This window comes from Camellia sinensis, chromosome 6 (genome assembly GCF_055761805.1).
Source record: "Camellia sinensis isolate YWXY chromosome 6, ASM5576180v1, whole genome shotgun sequence".
Lineage (NCBI taxonomy): Eukaryota > Viridiplantae > Streptophyta > Magnoliopsida > Ericales > Theaceae > Camellia > Camellia sinensis.
In genome coordinates, this window is record NC_138966.1 from 194,582,758 (window position 1) to 194,606,327 (window position 23,570).

The following is a 23,570-nucleotide window of genomic DNA, read 5'->3' on the forward strand; positions in this document are numbered from 1 at the left end:
TAAATGGATTAGTGGCCTACCTTGTTTTTGTTTTTTGGGGGGTGGGGGGGCGGTTTGATCCACCTTGCTTCCCAAGTGTCCTTTAACCTTTTGTTTGCCCTTTTGACTATAGCCTTTTAATAGTTACTTTTTGAGAGACAAAAACCCCATCTCCCTCTCACATTTTACTAATTTTTACTTTTAAATAAATTTAATAATTTTGAATCAAATTTAAGTGGATCTTTATGCAGAATCATATGAAGAAAGTATTTGGCGCTCGTAGAGCATTGTCCAAATACTTAAAGAACTAATTCACGTTAAGTTCACTGAATCCTGAATCAATCGTTCCTGAAATCTTTTTTCATCATATAAAAGAATTGAATTTAGATCATACATTAATTTTCTCTATATACAATTGTGGGCATAAATTTTGGGCACTCAGCATTTTTGTTTTTGTAATATCCATACATTCTTAAAAATGTATTGATATTTAGCAATGAATAGAACAACATTTTGTGCTACTTATTATTATTACTTCTTCTTTTTTTATTTTATACAAATATCATGAAAATTATAATAAATTATTATACAATAATAAGTCATACAAAATTATCTAATAATATTGTCAATATCACTGAACCACATGAATATTATAAGAAACATCAATTTACCACCATGCTTACTCTTGTACAAAGTAGAACAATAGTCATAAAATCCATATGAGAAGCATATGAAACTGACAAACAAACCAAAAAAATATAGCATAAACTTTGACTTATGAGGAAGTGATTCTCTTGTCTTTGGACTGTGATGTTTGTTGTCTATATCATATTCATGGGACAATAAAACCTAAAAGAATATCTGAATTAAGTATATAAAAATTTATATTCAATTTGGTTAGAGATAATCTTTAACTGCTCCCTTTGAAAACCCATGAAGCAGACAAGGACTTGAAAGAAATTTAGCTGATTTGATTTGCATAATATGCGGATTTACATGTGCTTATATGAGACCTTTTAATTATATGCAAAAATATTAGTACTACTACACTCAAAATTCATAATGTTTTTGAGTCTCTCTAGGAGTTAACCTAACCAAACTCGGATTTTCATGTTAAGATTCATGTTTTCTAGAGATCTGATAAAATTTTTACGTAAGGTTCGTTTGACAATGGCTTTTTTAACTGTTTTTTTGGATTTTTTTGACTTTTTTAGCCTGAAACTTTTTTATTTGCTTAGTTTTTTTGTTTGGCTTTTTTGCATTGGAATGACAAAATTGCCCTCCACTGGAAAATGATGCTTATTTGACTTTTTGTTTGTATATGGGTTAGTTTGGTAATTTTGCATCCCAACTCAAGTGTTTTGGTATTTTATGATTTTGTAATTTTTTTTTATCCATATGTGATTATTTAGCCCACAACAAATGCCAACCAGGGCTAAGTCACCTAACACAATCGACCATGTAAAAGATTAAATACTAGGCACAACACATATAGAATTGAGAATCTTGATTTTATTTTTTTATTTTTTGGTCTTTTATCTTTGCTCTCAAGGATAATATTTAAAAATTAATTGCTACCAACCATTCAATTATGTTTCTTAATTTTTCCCTCCATGAAATCTAAAGATTCCCATGCAATGCTCTAATTTTTAAGATTTCTAAGGCTATTACTGTAATTTTCCACAGTAGTAGGAATTGACTGAGGTTAGCACAGAAAACTTCTTTGTTTGCAAGTTGAGAGGTAAAGTCATATTTGTCCACTGTATTTCAGTTGTGTTATTTGTTTAATTCTGTCCCTCCCACTTTGGGAAACAATACCAACACAGAATTTTTTTTCATTGTAATGTTAACATCGTATTCATCCTGAAATTTATCAATGTAAGTAAGTTAAATTTAATTGAATAATAGCTCAGTCCCAAAAATAAATAAAAAAATTTGAGTAATAGTCTCTTTAAGTTTATTTTAAAAACTTATCAAATTTTAAAAATGTGTTTAAATTTGAATTTTATGTATATGTTGTATACTTAGATGAAACTTGGAACAAAGTGAAAGTAGTGCTGTGAATGAACAAGAGGTGAAACAGTTTGGTTAGGGAACCCCCCCATTTGAAGATTTTGACTACTTTTTGGGATATCATTAATTTCACCTATTACTTAGCCCATAATTATATGATATCAAGGACTACAGGATTTAAAGACTCCCCCAAAAAAGCATGAGAAAGATTTCAAAAGTGGGTGGAAAAAGGAACCCATAGCATAGCCCTTCCATTCAAGGACATCTTCATTGTCCTCTCTCTCTCTCTCTCTCTCAATATTTATACAATTAAAAAAAAAAGAAATAGATATAGAAACAAAAAATACATAAAAAATGATGATTGTGAGGTGTAACATATTTTTTAATATAAAAAATGTCGCAGTCACATTATTTTGATGAATGATTTTGTATATAAATTATAAAATATATATAAAATATTGATATGAAAAAATTATGCACTTATCACTTTCAAATAATATTTAACATTTTTTTATTAACATGTCTCTTATATCACTGTCGTATCATTCTAACAACCGATTTCTAAATAGAAATTTTGAAAATTCTTTACCTTTAAATGAGTTCCCTACACGTCCTTCACACTTCAATTCAAACTCAGAACTTCACTTCTTTCACCTTCTACATTCCCTCTCTACCACTGTATACCTCCTCCCTAGCATAGTCACTATCCTTGACTCATTCAAACTCCATTTTCTTTACTAACTTCCACCAATGTCCACCTCCAAAACCTCTGATAAAACTCTCCAAGCCTTTGACCCCACCCTGGCTGCCACCGGCTTTTCACTCCTCCAACGGAACACCTCCCCTCCTCAGCCAAGTGAGAGGAGAGGCCGGCGGAAGCCAGCCGAGCCAGGGCGGTTTCTTGGAGTTCGGCGGCGGCCGTGGGGCCGCTATGCTGCCGAAATCAGGGACCCCACCACAAAAGAAAGGCATTGGCTGGGGACTTTTGACACTGCCCATGAAGCTGCCCTTGCTTATGATAGGGCTGCCCTTTCCATGAAGGGCACTCAAGCAAGAACCAACTTTGTCTACTCTGACAACAACACCACCAACAACACAGCTTTTGGTCTCCAAACCCTATTTCAACCACCACATCTCCTCCTCCCCACCGCCACAACCACTGATCAGACTCAGACTCAGACTCAAACCCAACAACCAACCAATCATCACAACAGTCCATGCTCTGACAATGACTCTGGCTCTCAATCTTCATATGGGTCATCACCAAATAACCATAATAACTTCTTTTTCTCATCATCTGATAATTCAAACTCAGGTTATCTGGGCTGCATAGTACCAGATAGCTGCTTGAAGCCTCCTAACAACAATGCTAGTAGTAGTACTACTTCAAATGCAGGTTTTCCTAGTAACCAAACACATTGGGATCAAAGCAGTGCAGTACTTGGTGGTGGTGGTGAGCTTCCTTACTTTGATGGACTTAACTATGGATTTTGGGGCAGTGATCAGCAGCCATGGGAGATGAATTCTTGTGAACCCGTGTCGGCGGAGATGATCAACAACAACAACAACAACCCATTGATGGAAACTTTGTATCCAAACAATGGAAATCTGGTGGATTATGGATCAATGCCTGCGATCTCTTCCTCAGCAACTTCATCATCTTCAGTTTCTCCTCCATTTGGTGGTGGAGTTGATGATTTTGGATACTCTCTTTTCTACTGATTTCATGGTCTGACTAAACTTCATCATCATCATCCTCTGATTAAGGTGGTAATATTAGTTATCATCATCCACAAACTTAAATGCACCATCTGTTTTTTTGTTGTGTTCTTGGTTTTCTTGCAACCCTTTTTTCTGTTGTAATTACACTTTTTTGTTTTTCATGAGAGAGAGAGAGAGAGAGAGAGAGAGAGAGAGAGTGTTTCGGTTTTATTAAGATAATGAAAATTTGTTTCCCGAATTTCCTCAAAATTTCATGTTTTTTTTATTTTTATTTTATATAATAATGATGGTCAGGATATATGATCATTGTGAGCTTAACATTTGTTTAGAGTTTAGTGGGTACCATTTTCTGATAATTGGGTCCCTGCTGTATATGTATTAAACGACATCCTTTTCGTAATTTTTGCTTAAAACAAATTTGTTGTTTGTGAGGGTTGTGCATTTGGCTTTGTTTCCATTTTTCTATTCTTAAAAATAGAAAAAAGTAAAACTGAAAACTTGTTTTGCAAACTGGCTCTGAAATTGTTTTGGAATTTTTTTTTTCCCTTCTAAAAGCACTATTTTTAATTTTTTTTTCCCTTCTAAAAAGAAAAATATTAGGAATTATGAAAAAAAATATCATGAAATACTTCATGAAAATTTTTCATCATTTGATTAGTGTATAATGTTTTATAATATGTATAATCTAACGGTGGATGATTTTTCATGAACATCTTTATGATATTTTTTTTCATAAACCCTAAGAGCATTTCCAATGCACTAGGCATATAATACTTGTTAGTTAAAATGCCTAGTGTTATTCACTTTTTTTAATTCCAATGCACTAGGCATATGATTAGGCATTTTGGCTCAACTCATATTCACTAGCTACATGTAGCTAGCCTTCAACGCTAGGCAAAATGTATTCAATCATTAGGATCATTTCCCTCCATCTTTGTTGTTGACGTGGCATTTTATAAAATTAATAGTATTTTGATAAATAGCTAAAATAAAGAGCATGATTGGAGTAAAAACATAAAACAGTTGATAGGTAAAATAAAATATATACTTTATAGTAATATTTAAATAGGTAAAATGCCTACTACGTTAGAGATGCTCTAACATTACTCTTTTAAAAATACTATTTTTTTGAAAAACAATCACGGACATTGTTTTTGGATAAACTACCAATAGGTCCTATTAGTTGGACTTAATTCCCATCAAGTCCTACTAAAAATAAGTCTTGATAAAATTGTCACTAAAAATAATTTTTTTGTGATAATTTTTTATATATGTCGCTAAAAATTGACAATTAGTGACTTTTTTTTGTCATAATTTTTATAAATTGTGGCTAAAACTTATAATTAGGATATACACATAAGTACTCCATTATTTTTCATATTTTTTAAAATAATTTTCACAGAAAAATTAAAATGATATAAACAATAAGGGAAATTATTTAATAATCTCGAAACACCACATGGCCATACTCCAAGTCAATTACTAATTATTTAGTCTCATGTTGTTCCCCCATCCCTAATATAAATCGTGGACCTCTACCCCTCTCTACCAATCAAAACCTTATGAAGTATTACGTGTTCATACTCGAAGGATAATGAATAATCATCCAAAAGACAATAGGTGCTGCTCAAATATTTCACTACTATTTTTTAGCCTTCGTTTGGCATGCCAAGCTTTTTGGCTATTTTAGCCATAAGAAGATAAAATTTACTTTTTAACCCAATACGACAAAATATCACATCTAACTCATAATTATTTCCTTTTTTTCTCTCACAAAAGTTAAAAAGGCCAAAAGAATTTATTCTAAACGAGACTTTTTAACTTCATACTAAAATAGCTAAAAAGTTAAAAAAATCAAAAAATCAACCCACATTCCAAACGCAAAAAATAAAAATTTTTGAAAACAGTTCCACAATTCAACCCTAACTGAAGAGAGCTCTTTCATTATTGCTTCCAAATTTTCATTTTTATTTCTCGAAAAACAATGGAAAAAAAAAAAAAAAAAAAAACGCTTGTTTTCACTTTTCAAAAAATTTTATTTTCTTATTTTCCGTATTTTTTTGTTTTTACTGAATTTTTTTAATATTTTCAACAAATTTTTTACTTTTTAGACACACCTAACATAAATACACCTAAAAATTAAAAAAATTATAAAAAAAATCTTTTAAAAATTCACTAAATACCAAATATATATATATATAAAAAATTCAATACATTTTTTACATTTTTATATATTTATTAATTTTTTAAAATATTTTTTCATAATTTTTTTACTTTTTAAATACATCTAAGTAAAATGCATCTAAAAAAATAAAAAAAAAATGTTTAAAATTTAAAAAATATTTACTAAAAACAAAAAAACACGAAAATCAAAAAAATCAATTTTCAAAAAACTTAATTCAGAAAACTCAAATCAAACACACTACATAACTTTTATTTTTTTTCAAAAACAGTATTTGAAAATTCATAAAAACAATTTAAAAGAGTATCCTAAAAAGAGGGAGTTTTCAAAAAATAATTTTTTTTCCTGAGAGTAGTTTTCCATATCTGATTTTCGAACAAGTATTCCACATCAGTATTCATATTTTTCTGTTTTCGAGAATAAAAAAACAAAAAACAAAAAACAAAAACAAATGTGCATTGTGTTTCATGGTCAAGCGGAACAAGTTGAACATTTAAACATGCCAAGTTCAAGAGAAATCACAGGACGAAGATTCACCTAAAGTACTATACATGCATAAAATGATCATTTCTATGTCAACAAATCTCACTTACCAAATATATTTGTGATAAACACATCAAAATGTCCCTCAATCACCACAGATTTACCCCAAAATTGCTCCATATTTGGCATATAAAAAGCAAAGCTCAGAGAAGCAATATAGTCATCACCAGTCTCATAAAACAATGATAAAAATAAAGACATAAATTACTTTTACAGAATCTCTGGTTTTTCAACGTTCTTTTGTTTGTTTTTGGTGATAAATTTATCATGAACCATCAAGCAATTGAAGTTTTCACAACATATGTATCCAGCTCATCCTTGGAGTCTCTGGAGTGCCTGTTTTACCACGATAGAACCCGCCCGGGACAGAAAAATAGGGGAACAAGAACACATCCAAATTTCATTCCAAAGTTGAATTGGAAGCTTGGTCCCAGATTTCGAGAGGTACAAAAGACGGGCTAACGCAGTAAATATGGAAGGAAGAGAGGTGTAGTACTAATCTTTTTCAGAGCATAAATTAACACAACAAACTCCAAAATTGAAGAGATGGTGCAACATTGGTTAATGGAAGTGGGCCTTTTCTTCTTGGTTATTAGGAAGAAAATCGGGAACAGTATATGGTTTGCCCGATTTTGAAGTTGGGCATCACTTATTCAAGATGAAAGAAGAGGAGGGCATATAAAGATTATATGAAAACAGACATGATCAGAGCAACAGTGTGCTAGATCTGAATCATGGAACCATGATGATTGAAAACAAGCCTCGTATTTAGAGGTACTGCCCCCAAAAAATAATGCATGGTTCATGAATTTTGGAGGAACAATTAGGGTTTTGCAATAATATATTGTTTAGATTGATGTGTGAACCTCACCTCCCTGACTCACACTACAGCTGGTGATTGAAGACGCAGAAGCCTGATCAGATTGCTGAACACTAGGATGAGAAGCGGGCCCACTCTTCGATAAAATCAAACCAACCGAACCACTAGATGTGCTTGTCGAAGAAGACATCCTGGTTGAAATGGCATCCTTGTTGGACCCCAAAATAAGTTCATGCCTCAACTCTGAAGAGGATGATGGAGCCAGAGTACCCATGGAAGATCCAACAGGGTAAGGAGCAACTGGCATATCAGCAAGAGAAGATGCAGATGAACTGTAACTCAGTGTTCCCAAGGGATGATCAAATTTGCATGAGGACCCAAATTTGCAAACTCCATTTTGAGCATAGTGTGTGCAAAGCTGTGCACCCTAATAAACAATTGAGAAAACAGATTATCTACCAGAGAATTGAAGAAATCAGATGCAGTCAAGTAGCATAGGGCTAGAGGCGCATTTATGCTGTATTTGGTTAACACAAGAATGAAAATGATATCATGCACAAAAACACACATGCATGGTGTTGGATTACAAAATAGCCCCAACAATGTACATCAAGATAAAAAAAAAAAAAAACGAGCATACAAATTGAGTTGAAAAGAGTGCACAATAAAAAAATATTACGGACGAACAAGTAATTACGAGACTTTGACCCAATACCTTTGAGAACCATAGCTTTAAACCATATTAGATCACTAAATAATCCAAAAATTGGCCCAATAATGTGTATCAAGCTATCTAACACATGACATGTGTATTTACACTTTCTTAACATCAAGAGCCTTTCATAGGAATCTTAGCGCATAAATAAGATTGGAAAAAAGTGACTGCTTAATATATTAAAATGAATTTCCATATCTTGCAAGCATCCATACATCATGATTTATTAATGTCATGTCAAGGTGCCACCAACCCTTATTTTGAGTCAATACTAAGGATGCACACAATCATCCAAAAGCAATCTACACCAGGTAAGCCCTAGAAGAGTCAAAATTAAGACATTTGGCTCCTTGGCCATTGCAGCAGCAGTTGCATTTTTCATTCAAATCAATCTTGTTTGGTAATTGACAGCATAATAGATGGTTGTATATGTGAATATGGATGAAGAGAGCAAAACGATGTTGCCAATGAAAGTAAAATCAGGCAACTTGAAGAGATGTGCTTCAAGATGAACAAAGAATGGATGTTCTAGACAAGATGAAATCAACATCCAATCCCAGCTTTCAAGGTGGAAGTAGAAGTTGAAGAGATGACAAGATTAGATGAGTGCAAGCACACAAAACAATTGAAATGAGTTGTGGTAGACAGTGAGAATATAGCAGTAATTCAATATGAATGAAGTTATAAGTCAGATATTTGACTCCTTCTCAATCAAACATTTTACTAGTAGCACACTCATCATATCAGCATGGTTCCCACTAGGCCACTAAGCAAATCAAGCACAAATAGAAACAAACAATTGATTTGGCCATTTAATATCCATTCAGTACTTGAACAAGGTTAAGTTTTTCCTCTCACAAAAATAAATAAATAAACAAATAAAATACAATAAAAATAAAAAATAAAGAAGAAAGAAAAAATTGCAAATCAAATTACCATTAATTGAATACCCACAGCCTTATGAAAATATTGCACTAGTGAACTCAACCCCACAATTCTAAGTGTACAAGTAGAACTGGACTTGTGCAGCCAACCAAAAACAGAACAAGGCCCAGATGAGAATGAAAGTGAGAAATTCAAAGGCACGGTGTTGAAAATTTCCTCAACACATCTATCATTTTTGCTATTTTTTACCAGAACAATTGTATATCAGAACATCACATTTCCTTTGATGAGGACAAAAAAGGCGGAGGGCAAAGATGAATTGAAGATTATGATTTATGGGTCTAGGTTCCCTCGAGTCCGTGATTGGACTGGAGGGTACTGTTTGGCCCGTGAGGGCTCACCATGGGCCCCATTTCAATAATCTGAACCGTTCAATGTGTAGAACTCGTCGAGTGTTATATGCCTGTAAAAAATCATGTTTGTTGATCGGATATCGATAGCTATCTCATCGGATCAGATTTCTGTTACAAGCATATAGTACTCGACGAGTTATAAACATTGAAAGGTTCGGATTATCAAAACGGAATCCGTGCCTCCACAGGCTGAACAACACCTTCCAATCTGATCACGGATTGAAGGGAAGCCTAACCCATGATTTATTACTTTATTAAGCATTACCTTATATTTTTATTTATTGGTTGTTTTATATTCATTAGTTTTATTTAGAATGCCTATAAATAAGACCATGTATAATAGGTTTTAAGAGATTTGGAAGAAATTAATAATCACGATTTAAATTTATGCTATGTTTTGTGTGAAGCCAAACTTGTCGGACATTATTGCCATAAAAAAGACCACACCATTGCTGCCTCGCTTGGTCTCACTGTCACCGATCACCTTTTGTCATTGTTCCACCATCGCAGACAGTAATAGTGCTGCTACTCGCTGAAATGAGCACTACACACTAAAACTTAGCAAAGCTAATTCCAAAATGATGCGGACCAACCAGGGAAACCCGAAAAAGTCTTTGTTGACAAAACTCATCCATCATTGCTTCACCATAACGAGCACCATTCTTTGAACTATGCCAGATCAAAGTGTCCGGATTCATCCCTCAAACCCCAGATTCCAAAAACATATAACAACCAAAAAAGCCTCCAACAACTGAATCTCCCAAACGTTCTACTAAACCAAGATTCCATACAAATCCACTATTTGAAACCAACAAACAAGCCTAAATTGAACCCTCTTGTTGACAAGGCAAACAAGTTGGGAAACACCTCCCACAAGAGCCTACAACCACACCAAACATCAAGCCAAAATTTTACTCTACAACCATCTCCCAGAAACCACAATTTGTTTAGCAAATTCACCCCACGCCTTCATTAAACTCCTCCACAAATCCACCTATAAGACCTCACGATTGTACCAGTGGACCAATTCTCCCAAACCCTCCCATGTTTCCTCCCCATCGCCTCCCTCCACAACCTCTGAGGAAGTGCCAACATGGCAACCGTGCCAAATCCCAAGTGGATGCCATGGTGGCTTAGAAGGAAGTCAAGGAGTCCCTTAGACTTGGCAAATATTGGAAGACTTCCAATAGAACTACCTTCATTATATTTGTTTTTTAAGTTCTGCGGAATCATAATTTTCTAAAAAGTTGTTTGTTTTTTGTGATTTCATGAAGTTTGAAGTTATGAAGAGAAATTAATGATTTTGTGGAATATTATCTTTAAATGAATTATAGATCTATCCTCTTTTTCTTTTCCTTATCTTTGTTGTGATTTCTTGTTCATCAACCTTCTTTTTCCTCTTTGGTATTCACCTGTGTCAACCTCTCTTTCTCTAAAGCAAAATCTCCATACACACTCACTTAGCAAAGTCTTACTAAACCATTCCAAGTTACGAATCCCCAAGCCTAACCAAGTGATTCTTAAACTCCTCCCTTTGAACCCCCACAAGAAAGTCCCATCAAGTAAGAAACACATTAGATACTAGAGGCAATTGTTCCAAGGTAAAATAAATTATATCGGTAGGATAACAAATTGTAAAAGAGACAAATCACTTTGCTTTTATAATAAAATATATAGATAAATATCAAGCCAATATCCACAGGAATCGCTGAACAAATTCATTTAACAAATCATTTAACATTTCTATTTAACAAATAATAACTAAAGAATCGACTATTCAACATAAGCAAACCAAAATGATAAAGTTCAACTCAACCAAGCTTTAATCTAAACAATATGGGAGGACAAATGAATTTTTTTCCTCCAGTCACCTCTTTTTAGAGCCATATACTCATTTTGATCCAACACGGTCACCATCAAGTGGAAAGCCATATATTTTGATTGTCTCCAAGACCCCCAGTGGCCACCACAGTTACCAAACCAATAAACAAATATTATGACCAAACAAGTTACATGATATGCAACCCCTATAAACATAGAACTTTAATGCTTGAAGACAATTATGGAGATGATGCCACCAACCAATAAACAAAAACCATGACCATGCAAGCTACATGATATGTACTTATAACTGTATCCCTCTAATACTTGGGAATAATTATGGAGCAGACACTAGGGTTCAAACCCCATCACCTATCAAAAAAAAGAATAAATTAATTGATCACTTAAAAACAAAAGAGAATCGTCTAAATAAAAAGAAGTACTGCAGTATACTGCTATGGCCATCAGGAGAGCAAAATAAAAATTTTCAAGGGGAGAGAGAGAGAGAGAGAGAGAGAATTCTATAATAACTGAAAAAGAAAAATGCAATAAATCCAAAAAACAGAATCTCAAATGACAAGGTATCAAGCAGCTAAACATAATCCTATACTCAAACATATTTTTTTATCAGCATATACTCAAAACATAATAAATCCCTATAAATTACTGGGGGTTGGCTGCATGAATCCTACTCCCCCATTTAACTCTATGTAAATCCTATTCCCAAGAACATATTTGGCAGCAAACATCATGAAATTCATTAAGGGAGGAAAATCTATGAGGACTTTGACTCTATCCACCACCTAAACCGAAATTCAAAATGAATATGCTTTCTTTATTTAAGAGCAACATGTCAAGGGAAGACCATATTTCAGCATTCATCCTCTTTTCCCACAACTTCAATAAGCAAATATGACAAAAATCAGCTTAATGGAGATACCCAACATGTCAAGGGAAGACCATATTTCAGCATTCATCCTCTTTTCCCACAACTTCAATAAGCAAATATGACAAAAATCAGCTTAATGGAGATACCCAGTGAAGAATAATCTAATAAAACCAGACAGACTTTGCAGGGTGGCATATTGTTTGCCTATCCTTCAAGTACATAATAAATAAACAGACAATGAGCAAAAGAACCACCTATTTCAACCCTATAATGACCGTGAATAAACAGACAATGAGCAAAAGAGCCACCTATTTCAACCCTATAATGACCGTGAAGAATATACCACATGTAGAGTCCTCATACAATATTGCTCCTTAATGAAGGCAAGAAACAAAAAAATACCTTTTAAGGGGAAAAAAATAATTAATAGAGACCAACAAACAAGTATTTGAGACTTACCACGAGGCTTCCGATCTCCATTGGCATTCAGTTTGTCATAGATAGGAAATTCACAGATAGAAATGGCATAAATTGGTGATGAGTATTTTCACAAAGAATTTGGTTGATACAATATGATCACACATCCCAAAAAGAGAATACAGAAGACAAGACCACTCGTACAATGTTGAATTTGTCCAGATGTTACATATAGAAAATTAGTAACTTGATACGCCTAAATTTTGATTGAACTACAAGAAACCATAAATTAACCAAGTTGTACTTAAAAATGTATGCGACAGGCTGACAGCACAGTGATGTGCTGGCACTCAATTAGTAGTTAACTGGTACATTGCTCAGCTCATTGGCTCACTTGAAATAATTTTATACACATTGTCAACTTCTATTCTTTCATCAACATATGAGGATTCTTTACAGCCGGTGTCATCATAGCATGGTATTCGGTATCTTCTTTCATCAACACACATTTATTTTATTTGAAAGTGTATTTTTATGTATATATAATTATATGTGTTGGTTACATAAAATGAATCTTACAATTCACGATTCAATTGGCAATTTGATAACAATGCGCCCACCACTTGGTACCATACATCAAAACAAGTATTATAGCAATAATGGCAATGGAGTTTCTACCAAGATATACATACCGGACGTAAGGGAAGACCCATCGGACTAAGAACAAAATTCATTTGTGGCAAACTCCATTCTGGTGGATGATGGTATCTACATGATGATCCAAATTTACAATTCCCAGTTTTTATGTAATATTGACATTCAGGTTGGCCAGGTCTTTCTGGAAATGCATATTCCCTCTGGTTACTACTTGATGGACCAGCTGAAGCATGCAAGGGTAAATAAGCTCCCGCATATGCAGGTGCTGAAGGAGATAATTGTGTTAGCCCATAAATCGGACTTGCTCCAATGGTAGACTGAGAACTAGGGGAAGCTACTGGATTTACAGATGCCTGCACCAGGTGGGTCAACAACTTAATAGGAAATATATATATATATATATATATAGAGAGAGAGAGAGAGAGAGAGAGAATTCTCCAAGGAAGCTAATGCACCAACCTGGTAAGGATTCCAACCAGAAAAGGGAACCATCCCTGTAGACAGCAGCACAGGACTATAAGCCCCTTGAAGATATGAACCTTGAACTAAAGTAGGCCTTGCAACTGGCCAATTTCCAGCGACCACTCCATATTGTTGAGATGACGGAGCAGAAGGAGATTGTATTGAAGGATAAATTGCAGCAGGCACAGGTGCTGGCATAGGCAAAGGTCCAGCATTTGGTGCCGGCATTTGTATGCCAGCCGGATGTGGATGATGGAATTTACAGGTTACACCAAACTTGCACTGCCCCGTTTTCACATAGTATGAACATTCTTTTTCACCCTGAGACAGTAACTCTAATTTTGAGCCAACTTAATAGCACATGTCAAAGAAAATCAAATGAAATCTAATGATATACAAAAGCAATTACAAAATCCAGACCGGTCGAAATGGGTATCCGTAAATATTTAGTGTCATAGGGATAGCAGATCCACCTCCCTGTTGCGGATGGTGATACTTGCAGGAAGCACCAAATTTACACATACCAGTCCTCATATAATACTACAAATTCACCACAATGAGGCACAGTCAAAATAGAAACTTACAATTTCCATCAAATGTGGAACCAAAATAAAGAAAAAAACATATTCATAAATAACAATACCAGAACTCATTCTTTTTACCGAATCTAAACAAATTAACACATAACACAGTGGAATTTTGCAAACTTCCCTTGCCCAATATCAACCATCAAGCAATTATTTGAAAATCTAAAAATGATTATAAAAAAAATTGCATTTAAACCACATACCTGGCACACGGGTTGACCCACTCGCTCCGGGAACTCCTCTCCACCAGCTCTCATAACCCCCACAACCTGACAGTGTGTTTCCATCACATTTAACCAAAACATATCAATTTCTCAATCATTCTTTCCAATTTTACTAAGTCCATAATCAAAACAACATTTTTTTTCCCCAAAAAACCAACACTCCAAATACTTTAAAGCAATCTAACAAAGCAGAGAGGACTAAATCATATGCAATCAGCATCAAATCTAGGTACAAAGCTACTACAAATCAAACTAATGACAAGATCCGACAAAATTACATGCACAAATCAAAATGATCACCCATAACATTCATCAAAAGCCCTTTAATTAAGCCCTAACATATACACAAAAAAATGGGGACTTTGAAGAATTACCGAACCCCGGTCCCGGGGATGATTGAACCGACACCGCGAACCGTACCCGCAAAACCCGGTCCTCAAATAGTAGATACAATCGGCCTCGTCGGGCCGCTCCGGGTAAGACTCGACACCACTCCCGAACCCCAACTGCCACATAGGCTCTGCATTTGCAAAATCATAAACCCAATTCAAAAACACATTCCACATTCCCAAATTCGCAACAAATCGAATCGAAATTCAATTGAAATTCAACGAAATTTGAAGTAATGAGTGTCAGTGGACTGACCTTCGAGCCCGGTTTCACCTCCTGGATCAGACTGCGACCCTTCCATTGCCGTTGCTCGACCGTACCTCTCCATTGCACAAACTATGCAACAAATATATATATATGTATATATGTATGTATGTGTATATACAGATATGGGAATCAAAGTGGAGATTGAAGAAGTAGAATGGGAATGGGGTTGGATCGACTGAGAGTGATGGTTTAGAGAGATTTAAAACACTTTTTAGAGAGTTTTCGTCTCTATTTCTGATGTCTGGGTCTGGTTTTCGCTCTCTCTCTCTCTCTCTCTTCTTTCTGTCTGTGCAGTTGCAATTTTTCGTTTATAAACGCGCCAAACAGAGCAGAGGTTACCTAAACTAATCTTAATCTTAAACATAGACAAAGGTTACAATCTAGAAAAAAACATAGACACATAATACTTAAAATAATTATAATATAAACATAAATTTATATTTTTATATACAAACTATTTTTGAAAAATCATTTTTTATTAACTGGGTAAATTACAATACATGCCTTCATATTTGTTTAAAATATGAATTATTTTCTAAAATGCTGAAAATTATATTTTTTTTAAAAGAATTTCTAATCACATAACAAATAACTCATTTTATCTATAAATTATTGAGTCAATTAACAATTTTAAATGATGACAAAAATAAATTTTAATTAGTAATTTTGGTAATTTTATTGTTGTGTAAGAGAGTTGTTATAAATTTCATTTTTTATGTTAATTTTGTTGAATAAGTAATTCTAACAATAAATATTTATAATTTTTTAAATCACAATAAACAATATATATTTTGAACAAATTTTAAACAGTGTGTTTATAATTTATCCTTATTAAAGAGAATCACACATTATTCACGTGTGGGAATAATAGTTTTCTTTCGTGTAAGTATAACTTTATTAATAAATAACTAGTAATAAACATTTAAGAATTGTTCCATAAAATGACAGAAATAGCCTTATAGATTTGCAACTTCGTTTGGTTTGATTGTCATTTTTTTTAGGGAGCAACTTGTCTCCAGTCCGAGATCAGATTGAACGGTACTGTTTGTTTCGTGAGGGCCCACCACAAGTACCGTTTTGATAATCTAAATCGTTTCAATGTGTAGAACTCGTCAAGCATTATATGCCTGTAAAAAATCAAGTTGATCGGATATCGATAGTTATGTGATCAAATCAGTTTTGTATAAAAAAAATAGACGGTGGAAAAAATTAAAGGTTGACAACAAACTGATCCAATGAGATAGCTATCATAGCAATCCCGATTTTTTTCCGTCATTTATTGTATTCCGGACTTGGATTCCGTGGTTGTTTATTGTTGTCTATATCTTGTTTCCATCATTTAATTCCTTGTATTTGAGTTGTGGGATGTGTTAGGTAAGTTTGGAACAGGTTGGTTGTCAGTTGGAACAAATGGTTGCTGTCCAGGGTTTGGCTTCTTCGCTCAAGCGAGCCTTAGGTATTTGCTTCTTTGCTCGAGCGAAGATTCTTGCGCTCGAGCGAGCTTTGTGTGGTGTGTCTCTTTGCTTGAGCAAGCACACTTGTGCTCGAGCGTGCGTCTGCGTGAGTGGCAGATCTGAAGTTTCGCATTATTCGCTCAAGCGACGTTTCTTGCGCTCGAGCGAGGTATTTGTTGTGTCTGGTCGCTCGAGCGACAACTCCTTCACTCGAGCGAGCCTCGCATATATCAGTTCACAGCAGCGTGTTTTTACACCATTTTTGAACCTCTTTTTCTTCCAAAACCCTAAATCGACAGCCTCTCTCTCTAAAATACCCCTTCTCTCTACAAATACTCTTGATCTAGGGTCATTCTACCCTACTCTCTTTGTTAAAAAGCTAGAGCATCGTGTGGGCTACCTTTTGATCTGAAAAAGTGTAGATTTGGAGCACTTTCAAGTTTCTCATTCTTCTCCTTTGAGCTCCTAACTTTGAGGTAGGGATAAACTACTCCTTAATATGAGTTTTGACATAAATATTGGTCATTTGGTATAAATGGTGGGATTTGAAAAATTTTGGGTAAAGTTAGGATTTGAGTTTGAATATTTAAAAGATGGGTTTTCTTATTTGGGCTTCATATGTGTATGTAAGATCTTGAAAATAGGTTATTTGTGTATAATGGGTGAAATTTGGCCTTGGGAGCAATATTGGAGAAAGGGAGAAAATGCCCTAATTTGAAATATATACATTATTTGTGTAAATGATGAAATCATTATGGAAATATGAAATTAGTTTGAAAATTATGAAATTGGAGGAAATTATGACTAAATGGTGTAGTTGTATTGATAAATCACTCACCTAAGGAAGAGCTAATAAATTATCTGTTAATGGATTTATTTATTTGTTTAGAAATAACTGTTTTAAACTATCGGTGGAGGATAGCCATGATTGTTGTAGAAATTTTATGATGATAAGGTAAATTGAAACTAATCAATTGGGTTATGTCATTGAATATGACGGCTGGATGTAAACATTATATATGTGATTGAATTGGTCATTGTATATGATAACGTGTGTAAATACATCGTATATGTATCTTTGTTTGGGAGGAGATAGGGGATGTACTCCATTATGTGGGAGGAGATAGAGGATGGACACCATTGATAATTAAGTTGGCCGGAGTGTCCAGGGTAAAAGTCCCGAAATTATATATATATTTGGATGCCGGTTCTCTTGGACGTAGTTTCGTAAAATGGCAAGATATGGAAGTGTATGAATGATGTTTAGGATTGAAGTGTTGATTAATGAGTTGTAGTTTCATTTTGAATTGTTTGTATGATAATGAACTATGCCAATGAATTGACTCGAGTAAATAACTAGAAGTGAATTGGAATATGGGTGTCAATGTTGACTGATTATGGAAACATGTAGGATGGTTTATAAGTGTTAAACATTTATCGAATGCTAATGTTTTAGTTAATTCTCATATACTGCTTAGCATATCTCTACTGGGTTTTGGCTCACCCTACTTGGGACACCATTTTTCAGGTGCAGGAGACATGCAGTCGCCAAGGTCTTAGCTTGGGAGGTTTAGGAGTTGAAGACTTCCTTTTGGTTATTTTGTTTTGGTGTTCCATGTATATTCAAGCCGTGGGCTTTCTATGTATAGAGTTAGAACTCTTTTTCTGTTGTAACCAAGTGATAACTTGAAAAGTTGTAAACCCGTATGACATTTACTTTGTTGTTAACATGTAATATCCCTTGTAAAGAAGACTATGATAAATGAAAATGTATTATTCCTTTATATTCATGGGACTTATAAATGAATGATTTATGTCTTAAATTGAGGGCGTTACAACTATCGATATCCGATCAATGTGATTTTTTATAGACATATAATACTCGACGAGTTTTATACATTAAACGGTTTAGATTATCAAAACGGGACCCGTGGTGGACCTCCACGATCCAAATAGCACCATCCAGTCCGATTTCAGACTGGAGGCAAGCTGCTTCCTTTTTTTTAATTCTAAAATTTAGTTTGATGCAAATGAACACTACAAAAAAAAACTTAAAAAATATGAAAATGATAATTATTTTTGAATTATTATTATTATTTTTAATGAAATTAGTTTTAAATATTTTTTGCAAAATAAATTTTGAAAACAAAACCATATATCCGGCTTCTATTCTTTTCCTGTGAGAACATTGCCAATAGTAAGAATTGCCCCAATGCAAATAAGCACTCCACATTTGTGCTCTTTTAATTCTTTTGATTATGATGTTTAACTTTTTTGTTTTTCAGCGCATGTCATTGGCTAATTTAATATAAAAATCATGAACCCCCTGAGATAAAAATTGACTCCGTATTACATCTTTAAATTGATTTGTATTTTCTCATTTTGTCTCTCATCCTTAAGAATATTAGTGAATGTGCACGTGAAAGTTTCTTTCTTAAAAACTTTACACTAAGCAAAGAATTATCAATTTAGAACATGCATATTAATTAGGGATAAATACGAGTTTGAAGGTTTTTTCAACCTATTCATTTTGACTTGTCTTTTTAAATAGGCTAGGAATTAGTTCTTGGATTTGTTTATTAAATAGGTCGTGCTTGAAAATATTCATTGTAATCCAATCTCACTTGTTTAAATGTTAACAATTAGGAATAAGTACGAGTTTGATGGTCTTTTCAACTTGTTCATTTTAACATGTCATTTTAAAGATTTGGAATTGACATTGAAGCTCATAAAATAAGTATAGAATGAGCTTTTAGATTTGTTTATTAAATATGCCGAGCGTGAAAATATTCGTTATCGTCTGGTTGCAGTTATTTAAATATTAACAATTAGGGATAGATACTAGTTTGATGGCCTTTTACACCCGTTCATTTTAACTTGTTTTTTTAATGAGTTTGGAATTAATATTGAAGCCCATGAAATAGGTCTGTAATGAATTTTTAGATTTGTTTATTAAATAGGTCGTGTTTGAAAATATTATTTGTGATCCGATCTCAAATATTTGTATTATATATTACGTATGTCACTTTTATTAACAATGGTTGTTAATAAGGGTCGACATGCGGTCGAGTCATGAAAATAGAAGTCAAGCTTTTTTGTGAGCTAAACCCAATACCAAAGACAAGGTATGTCTTTACTCGAGTTGTTTAGAGTACGGGCTTGGAAATAATACACAAAATATATCATTATATTGATATAAAGCACATTTAAAATAAATTTAAATTGCACAATATATTTTATGTTTTTTAATTTTGTCTAACTAATATTTTTGAACCCCTATTGATATTCTCCATATAAACCCATAGTAATGGCATAGGTAAGTTTGTTGGGCGTTAAATATGCAATCCATTTGATCTAATACATACAGCCAGTTTGACACCGGCTTCAAATTGACTTTTTGGCATTCAAGCCTACAAGCGTGTTTGGTTGGCCTTTTTAAGTTAAACAAAAACTTTGGGTATTTTTGGTTTTTCATTTTTTTTGGTTATAGTATTTTGGCTTTTTTTTTTTTTTTGGTACACCATTTTGGCTTTTTTATGGCTTCATGATACATACAAAAATTTACGTAGCTATCACATAAATGTTTTAGATCCCTATTATCTATATATCTTTTGGACCCACCAACAAATTTCAAATTTTTCATAAGCCTTCTATCATCTCATTTAATATAAAAAATAACCTCATGGAATCCATCCACGTCTTTAGAACGTGAGTTGACTTTTTAATTTTTTGATTTTTTTAATTATTTTAATCTGTGGTTAAAAAGTCTTATTTTAGATAGATATTTTGATTTTTTTGAGAGAAAAAATAAAATAACTATGTTTTGAATATGATATTTTGTCTTATTAAACTATAAAACCTATTTTATTTTATTTTTTTTTAACTATTTTTACCAAAAAATCTCATTTTAACTTATGTCAAATGAAGGCCAAGGTCAACCACCCTCCTCAATCTTCATGTCATCTCTATTCCTCTACCTCCGATAAGATGACAAATAAAAGGATAATAAATTATAAATACAATATTATTGATGTCATTCCAAATGCATTACGAATCTCTTTTTGATAATATAAATAATTTATTTATAACACCTTCTTGTATATTATAATTTTTAAAAATCAATATAATAAAATAAAAATATTTTTATTGAATAAATTTAATTTTTTCTCATCAATAATATGCACGAGTGGCTTAAACAGTTTCTCACGCTGGATATCTACAATTATTATAGAGATAATTACAAATCGGTGATTTTTCACAAAATAATTAAAGATTCATGAAAAAATTATAATTTTAATTAAGATAAATTATAAATACATTCTTTAAAGATTTATTTAAAATATAAATTACTCCATGTTGTCTTGAAAATTGCAAATACCCCCTTTAAAAAAAATTGTTTAATAGAATTAATAGAAAAAATAAGATTTCTAACTATTCTCATAAACAACAATAAAATTACATAAATCATTAATTAAAATATATTTATGACATTATTAAAAATAATTAGTTGACTTAATAATTTATTAATAAAAATAGTCATTTGTTATACAATTAAGGGAGATGATATAATTTTTAGAACAATTCGTATTTTAAGTAATTTTTAAAAAATATATTATAATTTATCTTTTTAATTATTAATATTTATAAAATTTACTAACACTTACCTAAAATTATTTTTGCCTCCGTTTGGGAAGTAGGTTGGCTTTTTGACTATTTTAGCCTGGGCTATTTTAGCCTGGTTTGGGAAGGACTTTTTAGTTTTTTTGACTTTTTTGGCTTTTTTTGTGAAAGAGAATTGTAATGATTATGGGTTGGATTTGATGTTTTGTTTTTTGTGACTAAAATAACCTATTTTATTTTTTTTGGCTATTTTAGCCCAAAAAAAAAAAAAAAAAAAAAAGTCTGGCTTTTTTCTTCCAAACGGAGCCTTTAAAGAGGTACAAAAAATTGTAATTACCCCCATTGTTTCTGAGCTCGCACTGTGAAATGGTTCATGAAAGAAGTGGGTTTTAGGGCAAAAAGTTATAACGCTGTGAAGAAATCCTCTGCAGAACAGGTAATTCCCTCATCATTTGGCTAAAAAATTTCATCAATGTCAATGTCTAGTTTAAGCTGCAAATCTTTACACCATTTGAGGTCTGCTACTATAGCTTCTTCACCAACCCACCACCACAATCTCTATTTCGTTCAAAACCACCCCTTTTCATCATCATCATCCCTCGAAACCACTCCAAATCAACACTCATTCGCAGTGAATTACTTCATAAACTCGTGTGGGTTTCCTCTAGAAAAAGCTATCTCAGCATCGAACTATGTCAAATTTAAAACTCCAAATAAACCTGACTCTGTCCTCGTATTTTTGGAGAACCACGGCTTCACCAAAACCCAGATCTCAAATCTCGTAAGGAAGCATCCTCCAGTAATCTTATGTAAACCGGAGAAAACCTTTTTCCCCAAATTCCAGTTTTTCAAATCTAAAGGTGTTTCGAGCACTGATGTTGTCAAAATACTATCTTCAGAGCCAAGTATTCTCAAAAGAAGCTTGGAAAACACAATCATCCCATCTTTCAATCTTTTAAAAAAATTGACGGATTCCCCAGTGGAAATTATTAAATGCTGTGCCAGGGTTCTCTTCTTTGATCTTCAAGTTTCTGTAGTACCCAATATTGAAATTCTGAGAGAAGCAGGTGTGCCAAGTGCGAAGATTGTGTCCTTTTTTAAGTACGAACCTAGAAGATTCATGACGACTAGTGATAGGTTTAGAAAGATTGTGAATGAGGTAAAGAAAATGGGTTTTAATCCTGTGAGCTTAAAGTTTGTCATAGCATTTCAAGCGGTTAGCTCAATGAGTAAATCGACGTGGGAGAAGAAGGTTGAAGTTTATAAGAAGTGGGGTTGGTCTTAGGATGAGATTCTTGTGGCTTTTGAGAAATATCCGTGGTGTATGATGGCGTCCGAGCATATGATCATGATAGTGATGGAATTTTATGTCAATAAAATAGGTTGGGATTCTTCGTTTCTTGCAAGAAGTCCGATACTTATTGGTTATAGCTTAGAAAAGAGGATTGTTCCAAGGTGTGCAGTGTATCAAGTATTGTTGTCGAAAGGTTTGATTAAGAACAAAAATTTTAACTTGACAAATATGTTGAAGAAACCTGAACAGTGGTTCCTAAAGAAGCTTGTCAACTGTCATGAGGACGAAGCTCCTGAGCTATTGAAATTGTATAAGGAAAAGTTGGCTCTTGCAAAGTAAATAGCATACGTGCATGTAGATGAGAGTGGATGATGATGTTTCTTTTGATACCAACTCAACAAACAATTGCCTTGTTGTTTTGCTTCACGTGGTTTAATTTTGGTTATTGAATTATCTCATTTTATCATCTGTAAGCAAGTTTGAGTTCAATGTTTTCACTTTGACAAATGGGATTTGAAGGTTCACATTGCTGCATTGAATCTTTGTCATTCTGTAATGGCTGAGGCTTGAAGCAGTGTACCTATATCTGAAGATTAGCTAACTCCTTAATGCTGCATTCATCGTTTGAGTAACCATTGCACATTAGCATAGATAATGTAGATTGTTGTGTCCAGTAAATTGTTGATGTTATGCGTATGAGATGTTAACACAGTGTTGGTAAGATAAGCCATTGTCTAACTTTTTTGTAGGGCTAATTATGTAAGCCTCATTTGAAGATAAGTAAACCGTTCAAAGTTTAAATGCCATGATTTCAAGCGGTGACTGACAATGATTGTCACATTTTCTTCAAAGATGCATCTTACATTTTCTTATGTTCGCTCTTCTAGTGCAAGGTTCTTGAATTTTGTATACTATTTACTACATACAGTAAGTGTGGAGGCTAGACAGGAACTAATATTTAGCTTCAATTTGAAATAACAATGATAGTTGAAATGGTTCTCAACCTATGGAAGTGCAGAAAAGCCTCTGGAATTTGTTGAAGGCTTATGGACTAGATGAGTGATCGGTATTAGAACCTTATAACAACATCAATAAAGGCAAGCAAGACAAATGCAGGAATAGTGCTCTAAGCATCAAAGCAATGCATATAATTCCAACTAGGTTGGCACCAAAAGCAAAGCAATATCATCTGCAACACTATCCAAAAAGGTGGCTA

The 23,570-nt window shown here is 33.4% G+C and overlaps 2 protein-coding genes and 1 pseudogene across 2 annotated transcripts; 2 read left to right on the forward strand and 1 right to left on the reverse strand.

Moving 5' to 3' along the window:
* Window positions 1-1,670: 1,670 nt before the first annotated feature.
* Window positions 1,671-4,131, forward strand: LOC114301657 (uncharacterized). The gene has a single exon (XM_028246628.2). It carries the CDS (start codon window positions 2,743-2,745, stop codon window positions 3,712-3,714), a length of 972 nt encoding a protein of 323 aa, XP_028102429.2. The 5' UTR covers window positions 1,671-2,742; the 3' UTR covers window positions 3,715-4,131.
* A 2,407-nt stretch (window positions 4,132-6,538) lies between these two features.
* On the reverse strand, window positions 6,539-15,400 carry LOC114301647 (zinc finger CCCH domain-containing protein 34). Its single transcript, XM_028246608.2, has 7 exons — window positions 14,975-15,400; window positions 14,704-14,849; window positions 14,309-14,374; window positions 13,939-14,058; window positions 13,516-13,839; window positions 13,092-13,409; window positions 6,539-7,686 (listed from the first exon to the last, which is right to left on the reverse strand). The coding sequence occupies exons 1-7, from the start codon at window positions 15,045-15,047 to the stop codon at window positions 7,288-7,290; spliced, it is 1,446 nt and encodes a 481-aa protein (XP_028102409.2). The 5' UTR covers window positions 15,048-15,400; the 3' UTR covers window positions 6,539-7,287.
* A 5,989-nt stretch (window positions 15,401-21,389) lies between these two features.
* On the forward strand, window positions 21,390-23,205 carry LOC114301648 (uncharacterized; annotated as a pseudogene).
* The last annotated feature ends 365 nt before the right edge of the window (window positions 23,206-23,570 follow it).